The 25,713-nt window shown below is 41.9% G+C and overlaps 1 protein-coding gene across 5 annotated transcripts in view; it reads left to right on the plus strand.

The window, feature by feature from the left end:
* The window catches only part of LOC142450421 (histone-lysine N-methyltransferase SETMAR), a 108,109-nt gene that overhangs the window by 27,781 nt on the left and 54,615 nt on the right, over positions 1-25,713 (plus strand). For 4 of the 5 annotated variants that reach the window (XM_075552318.1, XM_075552316.1, XM_075552319.1 and 1 more), the window contains one exon: positions 2,869-6,074. The exons of the other annotated variant lie outside the window; for it this stretch is intronic. In XM_075552318.1, the coding sequence (XP_075408433.1) occupies positions 2,928-4,907 (1,980 nt within the window). In that variant the 5' untranslated portion in view covers positions 2,869-2,927 and the 3' untranslated portion in view covers positions 4,908-6,074. Of the gene's footprint in view, positions 1-2,868; positions 6,075-25,713 lie in introns of those variants that run through there. 5 annotated transcript variants of the gene reach the window in all.

Raw genomic sequence — 25,713 nt, forward strand, 5'->3', positions numbered from 1 at the left:
TGCTTTATACAATTGATGTATGTATATGTATGGACTGTGATAAGAGTTGTATGAGCCCCTAATAAAAGGTTTAAAAATAAATAAATATAGGATAAAGCATAAAAATAAAATAAAAAAGTATTCAGGCACTCACCTCTTCTATGAGGCCAGGTCTGTGCAGGATAGAAACAGAGAATGTATTCTTTCACCAATTTATATGGTCTTGGGGCACACAAGTTCGCCCCTACCTCTACCCCATCCCAACCACAGGCATTTCACCTACATAACAAGTTGGACATCATCTTTACCTTGGAGGTCCCTGAACTCATTGGGTGAGCTACTTAGGACCAGTGCTGAAGGCAGATGGAGGGGAGTAACTGTCCTCTGAGTGGGGAGAACATTAACACGTCTGCTCTCATAGTTAAAGCTGGTGGCAGATAGTAATTAGCCATGTGCTTCTATGAGGTATCATTAAGGTAACACTATAATGAAGGATATTGTGGCAATGAATTTTTAAGTCGGAGAATGTGACTTGCACTGTTCTCCAACTTACAAATGTGATTGCCTCTCTCCACCCAGAAACCTGGCCTTGCCATGTTCTTTAATTCTCAAAATAGTCTGTCTGCATCCACTCTCTTTTTGGGCGTCTGTTTCCCACAGCCTAATACTTACCATGAAGTGTTCTTAGAGAATTCAGGATATTTCCACATTCACACTTGTCTGTTCTGTTGTGTATTTGCCTTCTGGAGGCTTGCGTGCATTGCTGCTATGTATAAACTCACTGTTAAATGACCTCACTAGCTTATTCCAGCATCGGAGATGAGGCCATTCTACCCTGTTTTTGCTGTCTGCGTTATCTTCCTTAATTTTACATGCTATCCTAAGGATCCATTCAACTGGGGGGGCTGGATCCCACACTTTATATGTTTTCTTTAACAGTTGTTATACAAATATAAACAACACTTGTAGTAACTGATCTTAGTTGCAGGCATAGGAAAATTAATCTACCACTCACAGCATTGTACTTCAGGGAAGATCTTGCTGTTTACTTTTTGATAATCAATATGACACCAGTCTTCTTGAATTTGTCAATCTCAGCCTTATAAACCACTTGATTAGTTAGAAAGAGCCAGTACCAGTTTATTAAAGTTCAGTAACACATTCCCTATCAATCTTTAAACATTCCATTTTGTTTTGAAAGCTTACACATTTTCTTGATAATACTTCATACTTCCAGCTTCTAATTATTAGTGGATGTTTGCAGCTATTTTTTCTCATGTTGAATCATGTCGTGTCACCAACTGAAGGGCCCCTTACTCCATCCCCATCATTACTGTTGACTCTACTTTCAGGAGGTGGTACTTCTTCAGTCTTAATTCATTGCCATTAAACCTGAGGGGCTCATGTTCCAGAAGTAGATCACCAGGTCTTCCTCACAGTCCATTTTTCTGGAAATTCCGCTAAGACCTGTCCGCCGTGGGTGCTCCTACTTGAATTTGAAGTACTATGTGGCATTGCTTCCGGTATCACATCAACATGCAAGCCACCATAGGACAGTACTGGAAGATGAGTGGTGTAAGCTAGCATATAGGCGCCATAAACATAAGAAATATATTTGTGTACTATAATGCCTGTACGATATACCTATAAAAATTGTTTTCTCCCAAGTAGAACATTCTACATTTTTCACATTCCCAACTTTATCTGGGACTTAGTTGTCTCTCAGTAAAGATTGAGGGAATGAATACATCTGTCCTCTACCAACTGGAATTAGCAAACCTTATTGCCCTGTGGTCTATTGGTCTCGATGACTTGTTTATATTTACATTTGTTGTATATTTTCATGGCCGTATTTAAGCAACTACAATATCTGTGTTCATACATTGTGGAGGGAGGGCCAGCCCCCCCCCCCATAGCTAATCGTGGGTTTGATAGGCGCAGTTGTACAGTTGAGATATATAAATATTATATTAAATTCATAGAAAGCATGAGAGAGAAAAGAAACAAAAATAATGGAGTCAGACACATTTCATGGATAACATGCTCACCTCAGCCCTACTTGGTCATCTACATAGAGAGAGGGGGAGAGGAAGGAGGAGAAGAGGAAAGGGAACAGGGGAATAGAGGACAGTAGAGGAGAGGGAGAACTGACGAGAGGCCAAAGAGGGGAGCCTGAGAGAGCTCTTTATTGTTAATCCAAGCCTATATACCTTTGGGGGGAGTGCAAGCCCACTAATTACAGGTAAAGACATATGTCATAGGAAGGGGTTACACTATAGGTAATACAGCAATGAGAGGGGGACAATCTAGGGATATACACGCAATAGGAAGAGGGATTAGAGATATACGTGTGACAACAAGTGCGGATCCTAGATTCAAGATAGCAGCCTAACTTTGGATGTCACTGGGCTGTTTTGACCTGTTCTCTGGATCTCCATAGAAACCATTATCAGTATGGTGTGAACCCCACATACAGGAACCAAACCAGTGGTCACAAGCCTTTAGGGAGAAATAGCCCATTGTCCTTAACAATAGGGAGCAGACCCTACCTTTGGGGGACCAGACAGTTGTGGGGTAACTGACTCCCTTTAGGGAGGATGTCTCTAAGTATCTGACCTCCCCCCCCATATGGGAAAAAGTCTCTTTATAATCCCATAATTCATTACTTTCGTATTATAGAAACCAGGTTTCTACGATAACTGTTCTTACCATTTTGATTGTTTACATGGTTATAGTTCCACCAATGAGCAAAATACATTAAATATCGTGTTTTATTTACATTGATATAAGAGAGTTGTCAATAAAGATCTATCTTGTATCAATGTATATTTTAAGGGGGCCAGTGTAAATCAAGATGATGAAAAAATGTAATGTTTTGTTCTTTTATAGAAATCCAGAAAGATGTTCATTTTCTTGAGCACTCGCAACATGAAAGAAGCGTGGACAGAATGGAACAATGCTACAGGTGTAATACCTTGGAAAGTATTATTTATCAACAGAACATGTTTGACTTACATGAAAGAATTATAAAATCAGATTTAATCATTCTGCCATTAAATCAGTACAGTTGCAACAAAATAAAGACATCAGTTGTGCTCAGGGGAGATAAGAAAACTTTCCCACATGTTGAACAAGAGCAATTTTGTACTGAAAGGAAATTCCCTGGGTGTGAACAATCCAGTAGCATGAAGTCACAGTGCATTCAGCATCAGGAATCTGACAACATTGAGAAACCAGGCGCAGGTGATAAATGTGGGAAAACTTTCATCAAGGCATCTTTTCTCTGTGAACCTCAGATCATTCATATACTAGGGAAGGACTTCGAATGCAATCAGTGTGGGCAAGAGTTCGATGAAGTGTTCAAACCCAATGAACATTATCGAAAAACTCATGAAGGACAAAACCCATGTAAATGCTTGGAATGTGGCAAAACTTATTACAGTAAGTCATACCTCAAGGAACATCAGAAAACTCATGTGGCAGGGACATCCTGTGTATGCAGTGGATGTGGGAAAGGTCTCACCAGGAACAGTGATCTCAATGCTCATCGGCAAACTAAGACTGGAGAGAAACCCCATGTATGTGGTGGATGTGGCAAAGGCTTCATTCAGACATCACATCTCAAAACTCATCTACGAACTCATACAGGAGAAAAATCCTATGTATCTGGTGAGTGTGGTAAGGCTTTCAGTCAGAAGAAATACCTTATAGCACATCAGACATTTCAAACACGAGATAAACCCCATGTATGTGGTGAATGTGGAAAATCCTTTACCTGGAAGAATACTCTCACTGTTCATCAGCAGACTCATACCGGAGAGAAACCCTATGTCTGTGATAAATGTGGAAAAGCCTTTATCAGGAAAAATGCTCTCACTGTTCATCAGCGAACCCATACTGGAGAGAAACCCCATGTATGTGGTGAATGTGGGAAAGCCTTTATCACAAAGAATGAACTAACTGTTCATCAGCTAACTCATACTGGAGAGAAACCCCATGTATGTGGTGAATGTGGAAAAGCCTTTTTCTGGAAATCTACTCTCACTTATCATCAGCGAACTCATACTGGAGAGAAACCCCATGTATGTGGTGAATGTGGAAAAGCCTTTATCAGGAAGACTTCTCTCACTGATCATCAGCGAACTCATACTGTAGAGAAACCCCATGTGTGTGGTGAATATGGCAAAGGCTTCATTCGGAAAGCACGTCTCAAAACTCATCTACGAACTCATACAGGAGAAAAACCCTATGTATGCGGTGAGTGTGGTAAAGCGTTCAACCAGAAGCAGTGCCTTATAGTACATCAGACAGTTCACACAGAAGTTAAACCCCATGTATGTGGTGATTGTGGAAAAGCCTTTATGTGGAAGAATGAGCTCCGTGTTCATCAGCGAACTCATATTGCAAAGAAACCCCATGTATGTGGTGAATGTGGAAAAGCATTTATCAGGAAAAGTGAGCTTACTGTTCATCAGCGAAATCACACTGGAGAGAAACCACATGTATGTGGTGAATGTGGAAAAGCTTTTATCAGGAAGAAGGACCTCACAGTTCATCAGCGAACTCATACCGGAGAGAAACCCCATGTATGTGGTGAATGTGGAAAAGCATTTTTCAGGAAAAATGAGCTTACTGTTCATCAGCGAACTCATACCGGAGAGAAACCCCATGTATGTGGTGAATGTGGAAAAGGCTTTATCAGGAAGTCTGCTCTCACTTATCATCAGCGAACCCATACTGGAGATAAACCTCATGTATGCAGTGAATGTGGAAAGGCCTTTATCTGGAAGAATGTTCTCACTATTCATCAGCGAACTCATACAGGAGAGAAACCCCATGTGTGTGGTGAATGTGGCAAAGGCTTTATCAGGAAGGCTGCTCTCACTGTTCATCAGCGAACTCATTCTAGAGAGAAATGTATGTGGTGAATGTGGTAAGCCTTAATTTCGAAAGCAAATATCAAAACATCTATGAATTCATAGTGGAGAAAAAATATGAGTATGATGAGTGTGGTAAAGCTTTCATCTGGAAAAGTTTCCTTACAGCACATCAGAGATTTCACACAGGAAAGAAGCCCTTTGAGTGAATTAAATGTGGAAAATCTTTTACGTGGAAGTCAAGTCTCATTAAACATGAGAAAATTCCCCACAAGAAAACCTTTCATTGGGATGAGTGTAACAAAGCTTTCAAGACAAAGGAAGAGGCGCTAAGAGTTCGGCCTGGACCAAATGTAGGAACAGATGATTGTGACGTACCATGCGGGAACACATGTTCGGAATTGCTGTCCCTCTACTGACATGGCCCACTGGTGTGGGGAGAGGGCCTTCCAGGCTTCCAGAGGGTGCATGGGTACCTTATTGCTCTTCCAGTTTTCAGTCCCTGAAAGAGCTTGGCCTGGTGTTTCTGAATCACAGCTGTACCAAGCAGTAGACTGCCCACCCAAATGCAAGTAGTACTTGCCCCACCTGCATGCTCTCCCTTACCCCCAGAGACAGCACAGAAGTACCATAAAATAAGAATGAGCAAAACAGAAGATGTATGAGAACAATTTGTCCAGAGGATGAATGGACCACAGCTAACCTCAGCCTCTATGACCCTGAGACCAGAAGAACTAGATGGTGCCCAGCTTCCACTGCTAATTACTCTGAAAGGGATCACAAAAGAGCATCATGAGTAGAGTGGGAGAACAAAGTGGAACAAAACCCAAAGTCATAAAATAGATCAGGCTTACTGGTCTGAAGGAGACTTGGAATCCCCAGACTATGACCTTTAGCGACTCTTTATTCCTGGAGCTGTACTTTCTCCTCTGACTCAACTCTCGGCCCAACAATACACAGGCTTGGAGGGGAAGAACAACATCCAGGAGGTAGACTGTCCTTAGAAAAATCCACCGAACAAAATCAAAAGGACAGCATTTGCTTATGGATAAAAACTCTTAAGCAAAATGGATCAGGAAAGAAGGATGAATAATAATGGAAAAACACGGGGAGGGCAGATGTGGGAAGAGTGCTGGTACATCTTGGGGACTGCAATCTATGTATTAAATATATAGAAAACCAATATACTCTGTAAAATTTTAAATCCTAATTAAAAAGTTTAAAAATAAATGAAGAACTCATGTTTCATCAGTGATTTCATGTATGATAGTTACCGCATAGCTGTAATGAGTGTGGGTAAACTTTTACTGTGTTTCTAAATTTTCTTGATACAAACACAAAATTGAAAAAGCTTTAAATTCAGTCAAATGGGAAAGCTCTCGACGGGGAGTCCTGTGTCATCACATACCAATGATCTCATGCAGATGGAAAGCTCTGGTAATATAGTGACTTTGCAAATGCCTTCTTTGGCTTCTCTCATGTGTCAGTAAACTACATTAGGCTTCTAACTAATGTAGTTCTGGTGGGCTGGCCTTTAGCTAGATAGGAGTCAGGCGACAATAGAGAAACCATATGAGTACAGTGAATATATGTATTTAGTGACTGGCAGTACCTCTAGCATCCAATTACATTTTCATTTATGTTCCACAAAGCCCATAAGATGAGCTGTGATGCAGTGAATTGGACAGGCGGACTGAACAAAATATGCCACATTGTATGGCTGCCATGTAAATCCTGCAGGAAATCATGAATACCAAGACTAGGAAAGCCTGATAGATTCATCCTGTGTGTATATATACTTTGATATCAAGACCAATATCTGACTTTACATTTGATCTCTCTTTTGACCCATGTTAACTACGTTAACCGATAAATACTGTGACCATAGGACAGGAATGTGAACAGCATTGCTATATTGCAGAATTCTTTAGAAAGTGGATTATTCCAGATGCAGTTAAAGTAGAACACTGTATCCTTTGAGCTCCTTTTTGACCCATTTTAAATCTATTGTTTTTAATTCCTCTTCTTTTTGATTGAGCTTCATCTGTTTTACTTTTGTTGTTTTTAATAAGTTATTTCTATGTACAAGAATTGTATGATGCCTAATAGTGGTATTACTGGATCATATGGGATTTCAAGTTCTGGTGGTTTTAAGTAGTGCCATATTTTCCACAGTGGCTGCATGTATTATAAGTCCAACAGCAGTATATATTAATCCCAGTCCCTCCATATCCTCTCCAGCATTTGTTGTTTTGTTTCTTTGGTTTGGGCTGGCATTGTAGGGGTTAAGTGCTATCTTATTGTGGTTTGAATTTGCTTCTTCCTGAAGGGTAGTGATTGTGAGCATTTTTTAAAAATCTGTTAATCATTTGTACTTCATTTTTGGTGAACTGTGTTCATATCTTTTTCCCCTTTCTTGACTCGGTTTCATTATTTTCTTATTGAGATGTTGTAGAGCTCTGTATATTTTTGTAATTAGCTCTTTGTCAGATGTGTCATTGGTAAAAACATTTTCCCAATCCGTGGGCTCTCATTTCACTCTTCCGAATGCAGTCTTTGGGTTTGGCACTCAGGAGGGTTTGAGGCTATTACATTCCTTTCTGTGGGTAAGCAGGGAGGGGCTGAGGACTCTGCATTCCTTTTCGCCAATGGTTTACAGAGGCTAAGGTAAGCGTTAATCTCTTCCTAACTTTGGGAGGCAGGAGGGAATGGGGTAAGGAACAAAACTAAAAAGGATCAGTCATTTTGGTCCTGGGTGGTGCCTCTTTCGGGGTCTGAACTTGGACATTGTGAGGGGCCTCATGATGGGTGTGTATTGGAGACAAAGCCTGGTCTTTTGATTCTGCAGCAGTCGGGGTGGGGTGTTTGCTCCCTGCAAGATTTAACATAAGGTTGGGGAAGGTCAGACTCCTCAGGAAGTACAGGGTAAACTACCTTGGGGACCAGCTCCTGGAGGCTGGGCTAGGTGGTACACTACCCTTGGTTTTCAACAAAGGCCCTGAGTAGGAATTTGCTATCATCACCTGGAGACCTTCCTGCTTGGCACACCTTTTTAACCACACCAGGGGTCCTGAAGAAGATTGAGCCATACTTCAATATAAGGGAATTGATCAGGGTGGCCAGGTTTCCTTGTTACTACATTCCACACAGAGCTATCTTAGGGTCATAAGTTCTCATGTCAGGCCAACAGACCCCAATGTAGGCTACTCTAATTCACAAAGGGTTCGGTGTTTTCTGTGACTTATCTTTACTTCATACTCATCAGTACATTCAGCTTTAAACTTGTTCAGGCTGCACTGTAAAGGAGTGCTACTTGTAGAACATGAGCCTCCATGACGCTAGTTGGTTCAGAGGAGAAAGAATAGGAGAAGGGTACCCAAAGAGACTTGCAGGGGGTTAAGCTGAGAGAGTCCCCTGAAACAAGAGGTCAGTAATCCACTCAAACAAATGATCCACGGTCCACAGGTAAGGATGAAACCATTGAATGTCTTGCTATAGTCTGAATGAAATGAGAGAACCGAGAAACCAAGTGGTCCAGAGGACAATCACTTGATCAAGCACTGTAGGATTAAAAACCATGTGATCCAAAAACAATAGAGAGCCATCCAGCAGGAATTTTGGAGAAGATTCCACTCTACCAGCGCAGTCGCTGCCAATCCAAGGGCTAAGAGGAAACAAGGAGACCTGACGATCAAGATCAGGCCATGTGAAAATGAAACCCAAAATGGACACGAAAACAATCAGACCCTTCAAGTGATTCTGGGTAAAGAGTATACCTGGGGGAGTTATGACCGAGTCCAGTCCTCCGCTCCCCCTGCTCCACATCCTCACGGGATTAGTCCAAAAATCGAGAAAACGGGGTCTTACCTCTGGAGGAGGTGAACCAGGCAGATGCCAAGTACAGGTTTGGGGTGGGCATCTGCCTGGTGGCTGCCAGACCCGGTCACTGACAACGTCTGAGACCCTGGGACCTCTTCAGGTGGCGCCTCCCCTGGAGAACTCCCCTCAGGCTCAGGCTATGTTCCAGAGGGCACAGTAGTTACGTTGCTGGCGCCATCAAAATGTTGTGTGGTGCAAGAAATTGATGACCACTGTAATGCACTTTATGTGCAAATTGGGAGCCTCTATTCGAGCTAGCGGCCATCAGGAGGATTCAAGTCAGAAATTCCCCAAGGCCCCAAATGATACTCAGTTGGGGTTTATAAAACTGTTTATACAAACTGAAGCCAGATTGGCAAGGGGAGGGGTTGAGGATGTTACATTCCTTTCAGTGGGTAAGCAGGGAAGGGTTGGGGGTTCAAGCATTCCCTTTCAGCAAGCAGTTGCCAGATCCTAAGAGTTCTTAGCTATGTGAGGCAGGGTGGAATGGGGTAAGGGACAAAGCACATTCAGAGAACAGGAGGATATTAACGTGGGTAACAATACGCTGAGAAGGGGCAAAACTGGTTGTGAAGGAGAAAGAGGTTACATACTTACGTGATGAAAGAAGCCTGGACAGCATTTTGAGAATTCTCAAATGGGGGCACACCAGTCAAGCTTGACAGAAGTTCTTAGAGCACTGCACTGCTAACCAAATGTTTGGTGATTAAAACTCCCCTAGAATGCCTTGGAACTCAGGCTTAGTGGATTCTCAAAGATCTCAGCCTTTAAAATAGAAACCCAGCTCTACTCTGCACCGTGAATCAGAATCACCTCAAAGGATCTAAAACTACTAGATTGGTTTTCCTTTGTTTAATTGCTGTAAGCATATAGAAACCCTGGCTGCATGGATTTATAATCCAGACCCTACAGTGCCCCTGTGAGTTGGAATTGTCTCGGTGACGGTGGTTACAGCCTAATTGTCTGATTTGAGTCAAAGAGCGTGTTCCTCCTATTTGTGGAGCTGGCTTAACAGCCCCAAACTGAAAATAGTTCACAGGAAAGGAAAGCTTCCTTTTCTTTTCCCCCACTAAGTTTCAACCACTAAGAAAAAAAGACAGCAAACAAATTGTCAAAGTCATTCACTCTGTCCTGGGTTTCTGACATTTTCAGGATGTGGGTTCTCACTGTGTTTCTTGCATAGTCATAGGTGGCAGTGTCCTCAGACTGCAGGCTGATAGTCTGAACATAGGCGGCGCTGCCTGAGATGACCCTGGACAGGACATTTCCTTCTGTAAAGTCCTCGAGGAGATGGATTGATACAGGGACTGCAACAGCAGGCTCAAACAGCAGCTATTGTTATGATGATTCCGCGTAATCAACCGTTGGGTGCCCTGTGGTCACTTCTGATTCACTGTGAGCCTGCCTACAGTAGAAGTAAGCACTGCCTGGTCCTGTGCCTTCCTCTCCAATGTCATAGTAGAGCCCATGGCTTCAGCCATGTGTCAGTCCATCTCAATGAGTCTTTCTCAAATTCCTCTTTGTCTTTTCTAAAGGATGCTCCTATTGTCCGTATGATTGTTGTGCAACAGCAATGGGATGATTAACTTGTTTTGATCTACCGTGAGAATGAACTTTTGTAAATTTCATGGTAGATGTTTCTACTTTAGAAATCTTTAAAACAAATTTCATTCTATTTCTCTGTTAATACTGTGCTATATATCTTCTTAAGATTACATTTCTTGATTATGTCACCATTTTCCTCTTGGCTTGTTTTTATTATCACTTAGCATGTGGGTTTTTTAGGATTTTTTGTAGTCAGGTAGGTTTACAGTATATTATAAAGTTTTTTTTATTATAAAGATTTTATTCACATTCTCATCTATCCATCACTGACTCACACAAAATTTCGCATGCATATATGTATATATAATAATAATCATTGTATTTAATCCCTCATATAACCCAAATTGATTTACTATTGTCCTTAAGAAAATTCTCTGTACAAAATACAGTTAGTCTAAGGTGCTTTATGGAATCAAGTCTCTATGGAATTTTTATCTGTCCACATTATTCAAAAGCAGACAGATGGCTAATGCTGAGAGTCTCCTTTATGTGACTTTCAGTGATTAAGATCTTGACCCTGCTATCCAGTTATTACACAGACATTGTGAGGCTGGCTCAAGCCTTGGAGAATGCTATTGTTCCGTATGTTTGCTGTTGGATAGCAGCTGTTTCCCATGGTTATCCTGAAACCCGAGTTTATGTAAATTATCTATAAATGACTCCTCAGTGTACATTTTAAAGCAACAGTATGAATTCTGGATGCATTCTGATTTCAAACACGACACAACAGACATTCCATTTTGCACTACTGTTGTCTCCTCACTGGGATACCTTCAAAATCATAACTGTTCTTTCTTCCTTTGACTTAGAGAGGCTGAATTGGCAGTACCACTGCAAGGGAAAAAAATATTAGGTTTCAGGTGGTGTTAATTTACTAAAACACAAGATTTGTCTAAAGAAAAATAAATTGTTTTTTGAGTATGGCAAAAGGTGATAGCTTACTGTCTACAATATATTTCATATGGCCACCACCATCCCCTCCCACCAGAAAAAAAAATGAAAGAAGAAAACATTGTCAAGTGGGCACCATGTCATTACTGCCAGATTACAGAAACAGGTGGATTAGAAAGATTCTAAATTTCATTTTCTCATGCAAGGAAAAAACCAACCGGAGGATCCTTGTTTAAATGACAGTCCCCTGATCTCTTTGTTCTTAAAGATATGTGTTACAGCAATAATCCAGGAAGACAAACCCCACTAGAAATTCAACCAGAGGATTCCAGTGGCTAAAGAGAAACACCCATTGCAAGTCATAGTTTCGCCAACTAGTTCAATGACTCCTGCTACACCCACACCTCGCTTTCCCTCTACAAAATTGGAATAAGAATGGGTTATTTGAGCCTCTTCCATTTCTCTGAGTTTTGTTTGTGAAGAACTAAGGTATTCTAACTTCTCAAAATTAACCTCATCGTCTATGTGCCTATGTTCATTTTCTTCAGGAAATCTATAGAATCCTTCCTACCACCAAGTTGCATTTGCTAGCTACTGATTCTTTGTTACCAACGTTTGCATTACATTCACAAGTAATTACTAAAGACACTTGATAGCACATATGTATTAGGCTGGATTGATGAGTGACTAGAGACACTCTCATATGTGTAGAAAGAGCTTTATATGAAGGTGTATATCAAGAAAATATCCCAGACCAGCTCAAATCTTTAAGTCTGATACTAGTCTATAAGTCCCTCTTCAGATGCGCAAAGCCACATATAATGATACAGAATACAGGAATATCACAGGCTGGTGGGTGAAAAGCCCTGTGGATGCAAAGGTGGAGGACGCATCTCCAGGGCTCTGGCAGCAACCAGGGTCCAACAGCAGGAAGGTAAAGGAAGATGGGGCTTTCATCTTCAGTTACAGCTTCAGAAACACAAGAGGCAGTTCTACCCTGCCCTATAGATTTCCCTTAGAGCTGACCTTGAATTTGAACTTCTAGTCTTCATATTTTCAACAAAATATATTTCTATTCTTAAATACTCTCTGCTTGTGAGGTCAAGTTGCAGTAACTTTCAGAAACAGCACTTATGCAAATGTTCATTTTATGAAAATGTCACAGTTCTCTAATTAAATGTCAACATAAAAACAAAATAAATTTGTTTTACCTTCATCACAATACTAGCAAATTAGAAAGGCATTCATTTCTAGACTTCAAAGGACAGAATATTTTGAACAGACACCACCCTGTGCAATGAAGAAGCATGCAATGAATCTGGTGAGAGCAGGAGCCCAGTGGGACTACCTGACCACCCCCAACACTTTCAGCTCCCTGGACTCACAAGTTTCCCATTTTTCTGTCACTTATTTTGTGGACTATATTTGTATTTTACTTTTGTGCCAGGTTTGACCCTTCCAGAAGCACCAACTTTTAGGGGCTTTACTGTCTTCTTTAACTTTGTTTGAATTTAAGAGACAATAGTACAGTCCCCGAAGAGAGGATGTTGGGTTTGAAACAGTGACCTTGTGGTTAGAAGCCCAATATTTAGCTTTCAACAACACCATGCCTTTTATACCTCAGTCCCACGGGGCCTATTTCACAGGTTATTATGATGTTACTTTCATGCATACTCCAGATTTATTTATATAATGAACATCATATTTCTATATTTTCAACTAAGTTGAAACTATGGGAAATAGAAAAGAAAACCCTGCAGATCATATGACGTAACTTTGGAAGACCAGCCACTTCTATGCAAACACCTTTTACAGTGGTAGCTCAAGCTGGTCCTATGAGGTCACTTTGGGTTGAAAATCAACTTGGTGTCAGTGAGAGTTTCAGGTTACAATTCAGGAGACACTAGTACACTTCCTCCGATTATAAATAGAGATTCCCCCGACTCTTTGAGAACTGTGGGAACAAAACCAACTCAAGACACAGCAGAAAGCCCCATCTGTGCTCAGCTCTGCACCTGCTACTGGATCCTGGGCCTGTACTGTTTGTCCTGAGCACCCCTGCAGGTCTGAACCCCCTGTGCAGTTCAGCCCCACCAAGCTGTCCTGCAGGATTGGTTATATGAGGACCACACTGATTTCCCTCTTTGTGTCCACTTAAACATTAATACTGTGTTAGTCTGGGTAATTTAGCGAAACAAATCCACAGAAACTCATATGTATAAGAGATAATTTTATATAAAGGGTAAGTGCACATCAAGAAAACATCCCAACCCAGTGCTGCTCAAACCCACAAGTCGAAAATCAGTCCATATGTCTGACATCAATCCACAAAATCCTCCTCAATCTCACAGAAGATAAGCAGTGGCTGCAGGAGAAAAGCCAAATTAGTGAACGTGTAAGCATGTCAGCACTGGCAGGGGTCTCCACACGGCTGCTGCAGCGGGGTAGGTCCATGTGGCTTCTCAGGGATGTCTTGCAAGAAGTGAACCTTGCCACCTAAAGCAGGGAACTGGCCAAGGTAGCTGCACCCTGGTCCGACCATCAGAAAGCGAGAGACCTGAGAATGAGAAAGGCCAGGCTCACCAAGCCATTTAGCTCTCCACCCTTCAATTACACCCCACATGTGTTTATTGGCCAGGTTGACCCAATAAACTTTAACTATCTCAAATACATAGATGTGTCCTCAGTGCTCACAGAGGTCAGGGGTAGAGGGAACTGTTTTTTGGAAGGGTCAAGGTCACTACTACAGTGGCTTAGTAGGAGATTCCCATCTACCACAGCTTCTCTCTGGGTGCTGCTTGATGCAGTCAATCCAAAATACTCTCTCCCTGACACTGACCCCATGGTAGGACCAGCACCTTCAGGAGTAAGAGGGGTAGGAAGGAGGCAGACAATTCTGAACTGAGGTCACACTGGCTCTGCAGGGTCTGGCGTCTCCTCCGGTGGAGGCCACTTTCGACCATTTCCATATGAGTGTAACTGACCGGTATAAGATCTGGGAATCCATGAGCAGTTTGCTAATGCCACAGCGCCACCGCTCCACCAGGAGATTTCTACAAAGCCATTTCCTGAATAACGTTGAATGCAGGCAGGTCAATCAAGTAAGAGAGCAAGGAAATGAACACACGTGATGACAATGGTTACTCATCAGGAAGAATTTCTAATAAAACTGGGGATGGCGTTGGTGAGAGAAAGGCCAGGAAATCTGAGCTGAGGGTTTTGGGGTTTTTTCCTATTACTACAAGTCATCTACTCATTCTTCAAGGGCAGCAAGGGCTGAACACAAATTTCATGAAGAAACCTCACGTCATCTGCTCTATAGCCTGGCGGTTATTCAGATGTCACAGATTGTGCTACTCCAGAAAAGCCCGATCCAGTAAGAGGCATCAGTGCCCCCAATTGGGAAGATGTCTCCCTGCCATGCCAGTGACCTGTGTTCTTGTTCGTAGGTTCTCATTCTCTGGAAGACAGTGTGTCTCCTGGTGCTAGACTGAGAGCTGCCGCTCAGACTTCTGAGCAGCTGCATCAGGTGGAGGGTCTCTGCCCCTCTCGGGGAAGAGGTTTCTCTCTCTGTGTGTCTTGCACAGTAATACATGGCCGTGTCTGAGTTCTTCAGGCTGCTCCATTGCAGGGACATGGTGCTGATGGAGTTGTCTGCGGAGATGGTGACTTTTCCTTGGAAGGATGGGTTGTACCTGGTATCAGTCACCAGGATAAATCTTTCCTATCCATTCCAAGCCCTTGCCAGGGGTCTGCTTAATCCATTTGCTCCACTTTCCAGTATACCCAGATGTCTTGCAGGTGATCCTCAAAGACCTCAGGTCTCTTCATGTCTGCACCAGCTGCACCTGAGCACAGACACCTGTGGAGATAGGATTCAGAGATTCCCTCTTCACACAGACCCCTCCATTCATCTCAAACCCTGTGGCGATCCTCACCTGGAAGAACAATGAGGAGAACGAGGGTGGCAGACCCCATCGTGCAAGGAGAATGGAAAGGAATCACAGTGTGGTACCCAACTGGGTGATGAGGGAGCTTCCCCTGTAGAGGTAGCGTGTGGGTCGAAAATGGAGCTCTTCACTTTGCATATTTCTGCCCTGCCCTCCATGTCAGACTCCTCCAGCCTTATATCCCTGGAGACTCTAGGCAGGGGGAGTTGCTGGTTGTGGAACTGCTGGGTCAACAGAACCTGATCCTAATAACATTCCACAACACACACACACAGAAGCACTGGCACCTCGCCCATGGCGAGTATTGAACTGTCACTCTCCACTCAGTGTATCTCCCAGTCCACACCCAGGGGAGGAATGGTTTGAAACCCAGTGTGAATCTACAGCCTAAGGAGCCTGGGGCCCTCACAGACGGTCCCTCCTTACTGTCTGTGGGGAATTTTGTCCAGGATAGAAAATACCTCTGTCTCTTTAGTGAAGACTTTGAAGGATCTGATCCTCCCAGATGGTCCCTTCTCAATAGACCTCTCAGGTGTGTCCTAGTGCCCAGGTCTGCCCTGTGCTTCCTGCCGCCTGAGGAGAGGAAACAATCTCAGGGGATGAAAGATTTACTCAGAGTGTCAGACATCTGCAGATTGAAGACAAAGATGCGTGTGTCACTTTCTGAATACTCATGGTAAACTTGGCCCTTGTTAGTCTGACAGTGTAGCTCTGTTTAGAAGAGAAGTTAAAAATCCAACATGAAGAATATTTCAGCTTCATCAGTTTTATAATCTGTCACTAAACATTCTCTGATTTATCCTGATGTAAACTAAAGAAAACAACCGCCGTGATAACTTATTTTCTCTCTGAGGAGGAGGCTTTGGGGTGTGAGGACGCCAGGATCCACTGACATAACATCCCCCAAGGTCAGTGCTTTACATCTGTGTTTTGAAAGTCGTGACTGAAGTCTTGAAGCCACGTTATGTGCAGCAAGTTGTTTTTCCCTTTCCAGAGTGATGACAATTGAAGACACGTGGAAACAATTAACACTTTCCAATGCTATATGGAAACATAGATAGGAGTCTCTAGAACTCTTAAGACAGAAGAAATAGATGGATCCCTGATATCACTGCCAACTTCGTTGGAAAGGCTAGCATTCCAAGGTCTTGGGTAGAGTGGGGGGAAAGTGAACCAAAGCACAAAAAAAGAATAGGTTTATGTGTTGGACAGGCTGGTGGAAGCCTGAGACTATGGCTGATAAGCTAACTTCGAGTCTGGGACTGAACTCACCCCTTGGAAAATCTTCTGGCCAAGCAATAGACAAGCCTACAAGGGAGCAGTAGTCCTGGGAAGATACACTTACCTTAGAATGATCAAACTTCTGATATCAAAAGGGCACCATTTATCGAGGGAAAAGTTCAGAGTGTTTGGAAAGAATACGTAATTGTAACAGAAGAAACCGTGTGGGGTGGGGTGGATAAAAGATATCTCCTTGGCTGCTGGCGCCGCGCTTCCCGCCGGCTGCCGCTGTGGGACCGCGGTCACTGCGGACGTGCTGGAGGTGCCGAGCGGGAGTGAACGCCAGCATGTTAGCTCAGTTCATTGACCAGCCCGTCTGCTTCGTAGGGAAGCTGGAAAAGATCCATCCCACTGGAAAAATGTTTATTCTTGCAGATGGAGAAGGAAAAAATGGAACCATTGAGTTATTGGAGCCTCTTGATGAAGAAATTTCTGGAATTGTGGAAGTTGTTGGAAGAGTAACAGCCAAGGCAACTATAATGTGTGCATCCTATGTCCAATTTAAAGAAGATAACCATCCTTTTGATCTTGGACTCTACAATGAAGCTATAAAAATTACCCATGAGTTCCCTCAGTTTTTTCCTTTGGGGATTGTAAAGTATGATTGAGTTTGACGGACTCTTAGGACTGAATTTGATGGTGGAGAACTAAAGGAGGCCTCCCTCTATTGTTGGAAGAAGAGACCCCTGTGGTTTCTATACGTAATTTGCTCCGTTTTCACTTCCATTTCCTTAACCAGATCTTTCACTGACAGTTCTTGCTAGAACGGGTATGCCAACCTTTTTTCACATAACGGTGTGCAGTCTTCATATAAAAAAGATCTACTGCTCATGTCCTTTGTATAATAAAATTAGGTGTAAAAGCACATTAGTTACCTTGAATTTTGTTTTCTATTTTAATAAATATTGATACATGAAAAAAAAGATATCTCCTCGTGTGTATTGCAGTCAATGAAATGAAACAAAAGTGTATGAATTGCTGAATAGACACTAATCTCAGTCAACCTTCATTCGCCCAACCCACAGGAAAAAAGAAAATATAACTGTCTCCCCACAGCTCTCTCCTGATGGCGAGAGGGCACCTCAGTTTGTGGATTGTGCATTCTGAGCCTCCCAAGAAACAAAGACCCAAAGAATATGTCCTAGTTCCGTGGCTTGTTCCCCTCCCTCTGTTCTCTGTGATCAACGGTTATGCTAAAAACACCTACATTTTGAGTGTCAGGGGCAGGAAAAGGACTCAAAGCATGAGACAGGGGAAAGTGGGATAGGGGGGTCCCCAGACTGTGCTAGGAAACCTATATCTTCCTCCCCATGTACTGACTCTTGAATCAGGGTCGTGTGCCTCTTTGTCCTGAGACCCTGTGCCATTGATCCCAATCTTCCCTTCATGGTGGTTACAATCTGGTCTCACACAGTTTCTCTTACCTACTTTTGTCTGCATCACCACAGGCATCAAATAAGTGACATTGTCCTGTTGTGGGGACTCAGGTACTTGAGATGATCATTTGAAGAGTGAGTCACTGTTTCATAACATTCATGTACAACACCTTACTCCTGATGAAACACTTCACATTGTCGTTTGTGCCTTTTATCCCAAGATAGACTAGAGTATTATATGAATACAATCTACCTGGACTCAGCTCAAACCCCTGAACCTGACATCACAATGACATTGGAGTCTGTGAACAATTATTTCTCTCTCTGTGTCTTTCATCTATCTATACATTTTCCTATCTCTACTGTCTGTCTATCAGAAATCTACTGAACTATCGATTTAGCTATCATATATTTTCAGTATATATCCTGTATATCTTGAACCTCTCTGCCATTTATCCTTATTTATATTACCTATTTATGTTTCTGTTTCTATTTCCATCCCTTTTACACTTACCTTTAATTTTGAAATACTTCTCACCTTGACAAGAGCACATGTGTTTTGTTCTTAGTGGAGTATGCTATATGTTGGTCATTCGGTGTAGTTTGCTAGACCCATTTATTTGTTTGATTACTTACTTAGTTCTTGATGTCCTTATGGATCTTCTATTTAAACTTTAAGTCCATAATTGAAAATGTTGAATTGAAGTACTCCCCTATTTGTCAAGTTATGCTGTTACTTGTTTATTGCATTTAAGATATTAGCCAGAATTTCTTTGATATATTTTGAAGAAATAATGTTATATTCTCACCACTTGTCTGTCACTTCATCATCCTGTGGTGGCTTATGTGTTGCTGTCATGCTGGAAGATATGTCATATGTATATAAAATGCCAGCAGGGTCACCCAACGTGAGCAGATTTCAGAAAAGCTTCCAGACTAAGAATAGACAATGCAGAAGGACTGCACTCCCCTCTTCAGAGGAAGAAGCTGCTAGAGCCTTGTGCATAACTTTGAAGCATTGTTGAATACTGAAAGCCTAAGCAAAGGAAGTAGGAAATTGTTGGAGCTACAGCCAGAGGATGGGCCCCTCAGGTTTGAGGGCGCTCAAAATGTGACTTAAGAGAGGTTGATTTCTTGGAGGGTATCGGCCATGATGACGCGATTTGGGTAAAGTCTCTGAGAGTGGAGCCATTAGGATCTTCAGTTGCTGACGGGGCATGAAGCAACAAAGCCCACATGGAAGAAGCACACCAGCCTGTGTGATCACGAGGTGTTGATGGGATCAGGTATCAGGCATCAAAGAACAAAAAATCATATCATAGTGACTGAGGCGGAGTGAGAATCCAAAGCCCATCTATACGCAACTGGAGATCCCCCTTAAGAAGGGTCGCTGGGAGGAGATGAGCCAGTCAGGGTGCAGGGTAGCAACAATGAAACATACAACTTTCCTCTAGTTCCTAAATGCTTCCTCCTCCACTATCCTGATCCCAATTCTACCTTAAAAATCCGGCTAGATCAGAGGATGTACACTGATACAGATAGGAACTGGAAACAGGGAATCCAGGACAGATGAACCACTCAGGACCAGTGGTTAAAGTGGTGATCCGGGGAGAGTGGAGGGAAAGTCGGGTAGAAAGGGGGAACCAATCACAAGGATCTACATATAATCCCCTCCCTGGGGGATGTACAACAGAAAAGTAGGTGAAGGGAGACGTCGGACAGTGTAAGACATGACAAAATAATAATAATTTATAAATTATCAAGGGTTCATGAGGGAGAGGGTTGTGGGGAGGGAGGGGGAAAATGAGCTGACACCAAGAGCTCACGTAAAAAGCAAATTTTTTTTAAATGATGAGGAAAACAAATGTACAAAAGTGCTTGACACAATGAATACATGTATGGATTGTGATAAGAATTGTATGATAACCCAATAAAATGATTTAAATAAATTTTCCAAAAAAGAGAAACAGCTGCAAGTCTTCTAAGGACCAGAACTTGGAATTTGCCAATTTAGGAAAATTGGAAGCAGTCAAAAATGAAATGGGATGTGTGAAGATCAGAATCCTAGGCATTAGTGAGCTTAAATGGACCGGTTGGCATTGGCCAATTTGAATCAGAAAGTCATAGGATTTACTATGCCTGGAACAGCCCAATCAAGTGCATAACGGCATGGCATTCATCGTCAGAAAGGATCTTGCTAAGCCCATCATGAAATACAGTACTGTCTGTGATACGGTTATAGCTGCATTCAAGGAAATCCAGACAACCACTATCAAACATTACTTGAACAATGCATTTCCTGCCAACTTTAACATACAAATCAGTAAGGTCTAACACGAATAAATAGAAATTATATTGTTTATTTACTCCTTTTCCCCCACTTTCTGCTGTTGGGATGTCAATCCCATTATTATACATCCTACAGGTCTAATTTTAAATATTTCTTACATATTTATATTTTATTCCTGTGTCATAAGCCAGCCCTAAACTGTCCATCTACACCTGCTCCTTGGGTGTGTACTGTGATCTGTGGGTTCTGAGCGCCCCCTGCAGCCCAGCACTCTCCCTGCATGGAGTTTTATGTCTGGGACCACGCTGATTTCCTCTCATTCTTTCTCACAGAGTAATAGAGGGACTTGTCTTCCACTTTCTAACTGTCCGTTTGCAGGTAAACTGTGTTCTTGCCATTGTCTCTGGGAGATGGTGAAGCGACCCTTCAGAGAGTCTGCATAGTTCTTAGTACCGTAATGGAGTTATTTACACAGAGAGATGAACAAAGGCTACACCAAGGTATTTTTAGCCTCCTCTCGAGGGGTGATTTCATTCATGGGAAACTACTGCTAATTTCAGGATGTAATTTTCATTGCTTCTGATCTCTGAGTGCATAACTAGTAAATAAAGGATTCAGCTAACTTTTCTGATTCACTGCCTCAGTGAGTACAGCTGCCAGCCAACCCCCCAGGTTTTCTGACCCTCTCAGGATGTGAATTTCCGCAGGGTGTGTCTCACTCAGGAAGAGATGATAGTGTCTTCCGTTTTCAGGCTGCTCATTGTAGATGAGCTGTGTTGACTGAGGCATCCAAGGAGAAGACAGAGCCCTGGACATACGTTGACTTCCCCTTGTCGGTATTGATCCAGGCCATCCACTGAAGGCCTTTTCTGGGTGATTTTCACACCCAGTTCATACCGTAGCTGGTGAAGGTATTTCCGGAAGTCTTACAGGACACCTTCCCAAATCTCCTGGCTTCTCCACCTAGGCTCCAGACTGCACTAACTCTATCTGGGCACATGCACACCTGTGAGGAAGTAAACCAGAAGGTGGGGGCTCTGGTGCTGCCACGGTGTTCTCCCCAGGCCATGTCTTACCTTATGTAGGGCAACTGCCAATAGGAAAATGAAGCTCCTAGTCACCCCTTCATGGGTGCCCTTTGTTGTCAGTGGTTTGGGTGCAACCTATATGGCAATGTCCTTGCTTAATGTCATATTAGGGGCAATGGCTTCAGCTTTCAAGTCTATAGGGCACCCATTGTGACAGCTCAAATGTAACTCGTTAGCCGTATTAAAGGTTTTCATGTTTCATGTTATATTGAAAGCTGAATTGAGTATTTGTTCAGTCACACAACCAATCAACATTCGTTACCAAATTGCTGTGGTTTGTCTGACAGAAGTGTGCAGGACGCATGGCTCTGGGAATGGAGTGCTGTGTGAAACAGAGTCCTTCTTCCTGAAGAGGAGACCGTGGGACAAAATGCTCTGCAGAGCACATTGAAATCCGCAGAGTGAGAAGGCTAAAGAGACGATCACATTCTACCAGAGAGTAAGTCCAGTGCAGCAGTGAAGAAAGCAAACACAAGTAACAATTAATTAATTTCAAAAACATAATGAAAGTAATGCCTGAAGCCAGATGCCTCAGTACAATCTGTCAAGTTTTAAAGACAAAATGAAAATTATTTATGAGACATAAGCAGTATCATAAAGAGCAAATTTGTCATTATCTGAAACAGTTGACTAAGACTAGAATTTCAAATACTGAGCACCTGGACAGAGACATGAGGATCATATCATTTAGAGAGAATTCAGACTGCATCATAATTGAGAATGACTGAGAAGTTTCCTTGATCCTGGACCCAACTCCTCCAGGCACACTTGGGTTGATCTCTCTAGACCAAAGTTGTAAATTGCTTATGTTTGGCTTATAGTCCATTTTGTGTAAAGTGTGAATTAAGTCACTGCCAACGTTAGTTCAGAGCTCTTCTTATTAATTAGTTGCCAATGTCATCGTTAACTTTACTTACAAAATTGGAGAAAACATTAGCTTTACTATATACCATGACACACTGTATTGTGTATGGAGTGACCATTTTGACTCAAGATAACTCTTTACTACAGACTAGAACTGGCCCCACAGGGTTCCCTAGACTGTAATTTTTGTGGACTCAGCTTGTCAGTTTTTGTGTGCACAGGGACCAGCTGGTGGGTGTTAATGGCTCACCTCTCAAATAGCATCCATCATCTTGAACATTGAGTCACAGGGATTTCTGTCATAACCTACAAAAACAGGGAGAAACCCAATTTTTAAAAATATTTCATTGACTTGTAAATATATATATATATATATGTTTATCATCGACTGAAGGCAAGTGTTTTCCCATCTCAATCTCATTACCCTACTAAGCTGGGCTGAGAAGCATTAACCTCATCTCCGAGCTACAAGCAGGAATAAAGGAAGAACATGCTTTCTGTGACTTTCATAAAAAGTACTTCGTTATTTTCAAGTTTTTTGTATACTGATACACTTGTCTTACATTTATATTTATGCTTAAGCAAAATGAATCACGTAATAGATCTCAATAGATAAAAATGGTATGTCTATCACGCTGTAAATTATGAAACTGTTAAGAGAAAGTGTGTTCACTTTCTATAGAAAACATGGAGTTGTCTGTCCTAGATTGAACATTTAAAAAAAAAATTACTTGTGGCATGTTTTGAGTAAAAGGCCAATATTCATGACAAAATGTACAATAAATATAAAATGGTAAATGACAGAGAACTTTAATGTCTCCAGGGCATGTTATAAAATTCCCAGGAGAACAGGATAGGGGCATCGATCCTAAATAGGATTGGAAGTTATCACACATGTGAATCTCTCTAGGTTGAGAAATACCCAAGTCAATATAACCAATAGAAGAAATATATCCCAACCATCTCTGTGTATACTAAGAAAAAAAAAGAAGGCCAAGACCTTCATAAAATTCTATAAAGTGTGTGTCAGGCCTGAGAGTGTCTCTCCTATTTTGTAAAACTACAGTGGTCACAAAGGATCACAGAACCCATCACCTGTATTGTGCAGAGGTATCAAGCCCAGAGGGAAACCCCCACATATAATCCAGGGCACAAGAGGTTGTATATAATTTTTAAAGAATGAGTTTTCGATTAGAACATCTAATGGCCAAGCTGAACCTTCCTTGATCTACACAACATTTACTACAATTTCTGCCCAACATATCCCTTCTCTCTCCTTCCCTTCAGATCATATACTGTATATACTCGTGTATATGCCAAGTTTTTCAGCACAAAAATCTTGCGGGTGATTGCCGTTTCTCCACTGTTCATTCAAAGCCCCGCTGACACTGCAGGGCTTTGCATGTTTGTTTACTCACATCTAACCAATCAGAGTCGTCCTATGATGTGGACGGCTCCAATTCGCAGAAGCACCCATAGGGATTCACTTATGCCAGCAGCTGAACGGGTATGGAAGTGTCTGTGGTTGTGCTCCATCTCTCCCCCTCTGGTCTCTGTGTTAATTCACATCCTGCATCCCCCACCCTCATGGACTCCCACCCACTCCTCCTGGCTAACACGTCGCAGGGGCGGGGCAGGGGTGGGGGTAGAATTACCATAAAAGTTCTTTTTCAAAGTCTTGTTTTTCATCCTATTAGAAATGGATACTCTTGAACCAACAAAAACGCCTGTCATATGAGGCTGGTTTCAAAATGAAGGTTGTGTCAAGAGCAGAAGAGAGCAATAACAGTATTGCAAGTAGGGAATTCTGTGTTGACGAAAAGCAAGTGAGGGAGTGGCGGAAAATGAAGGCTGACTTGGAACAGATTCCAAAAGCTAAAAAAGCTTGTCGTGGTTAACGTCTTTTTATGGGGCTCTAGAGAGTGAATTGCATAAATGGGTTATGGAGTGTCGTCAAAATGGTTACTGTGTAACACACGTGGGAATCCACGTACATGCTCTACAAGTGGCTAAGGATGACAAATATAAAGCATCAAGCATTGAAAAATTTCCTGCGTCAGCAGGATGGTATACCCGCTTCATGAATAGGTTTGGCCTACTATGTTTGAGACAAAGAACAAAGTTTTCCCAGAAATAGCCACAAGACCTTTTAGAAAAAATTATGTCTTTCCAGTCATTTATTATAAAACAAAGAAGGATTTATAATTATGACCTGGAAAATGTTGGGAATATGCATGAAACTGCCATGACTTTTGATCTTCCAAGCAACAGAACTGTGGCAAGTTTAGGAGAAAAAAACCCATTTTTCTCAAAACCACAGGAAATGAAGAAAAACAACACTTTACAGTTGTTCTATCATGTTTGGCTAATGGAACTAAGCTGCGCCCTGTCATTATTTTTAAAAGAAAGATCTTGCCTAAAAAGATCAATTTCCCATCAAGAATTACTGTGCATGCACATGTTAAAGTCTGGATGGATGAAGACGGAACAAAAAAAGAGCAGGAAGAAATTTGGAACCGACGACCAGGAGCAGCCTTAAAGAAAAAGCCATCGTTACTTGTTTGGGATGTGTTCAGAGCCCACCTATTGGATGACATAAAAAAAATTGAAAAAATCTAGTAAAGTTACTTTAGCCATTATTCCAGGTGGGCTTACATCTGTACTGCAGTCTCTGGATGTATCTTTGAATAAGCCTTTTAAAGACCATGTACGAAGGATGTGGCATGAATGAATGTCATCTGGTCAAGCCCGACTAACAAAAGGAGGAAAGCTCATGAAGCTTGACATAGATTTAATAGCAAAGTGGGTTCGAGATGCATGGGAAGATATTCCAGAAGACATGGTGCCACATGCCTTCCAGAAATGTAGTATTAGTAATGCTATGGATGGCAGTGAAGACTGCGCTTTATATGAAAATGACAGCAGTGATGGTGATGACGGCGATCTCAGTGAGGACAGCGTCTATGACGACCTCACACCAGCTGAAGCTCTGCATTGGGATATGGATGATGATGAGAAATCCAGTTTTGAAGGATTTTAACTCTATACATTTTAGCTTGGTTGCTGATTGAGCTCTGGGAATAGTACTCTTAAGGTATCATTGTTGATACCTTATTGTTTTTGTTGACCCTGTTTTGCATTTACTGTGCTGGTTTACTAATGTTAAATGACTTGTCCTTTTATTTATGTTTTTTAATTTAAAATAAATATTTAAATACATTACCCCACTGATATCTCAAATTTTACTAATTTTATTTTCATTTGTTTTGATTATTGAAACTCATCAATAGCTTCTGCATTTTCCACCCTAGGGCTATACTCGAGTCAATCAGTTTTTCTGGTTTCCCAGGTAATAATTAGGTACCTCGGCTTATACTCGGGTCGGCTTATATTCGAGTGTATATGGTATGTAGTCTTCTAAAAGTTAGTGGGGAAAGAAACAATATTCTCTTTTACTTAAATTTCTCCATGAATTTTTTAATCCCATGTGTCTTCCTTTCCTAGACTGAAAGTCTTTCTCTCTTCGCTGGCCTCTTCAGGATTTTCTCTCACATATATTTCCACAGTAAAATCTGCAGACTTTTCCCTGACTTGGTTTCTGCATATTGCAGTGCAGAGACCAACACATGATTT

This window comes from Tenrec ecaudatus, chromosome 6, assembly GCF_050624435.1.
Source record: "Tenrec ecaudatus isolate mTenEca1 chromosome 6, mTenEca1.hap1, whole genome shotgun sequence".
Classification (NCBI taxonomy): domain Eukaryota; kingdom Metazoa; phylum Chordata; class Mammalia; order Afrosoricida; family Tenrecidae; genus Tenrec; species Tenrec ecaudatus.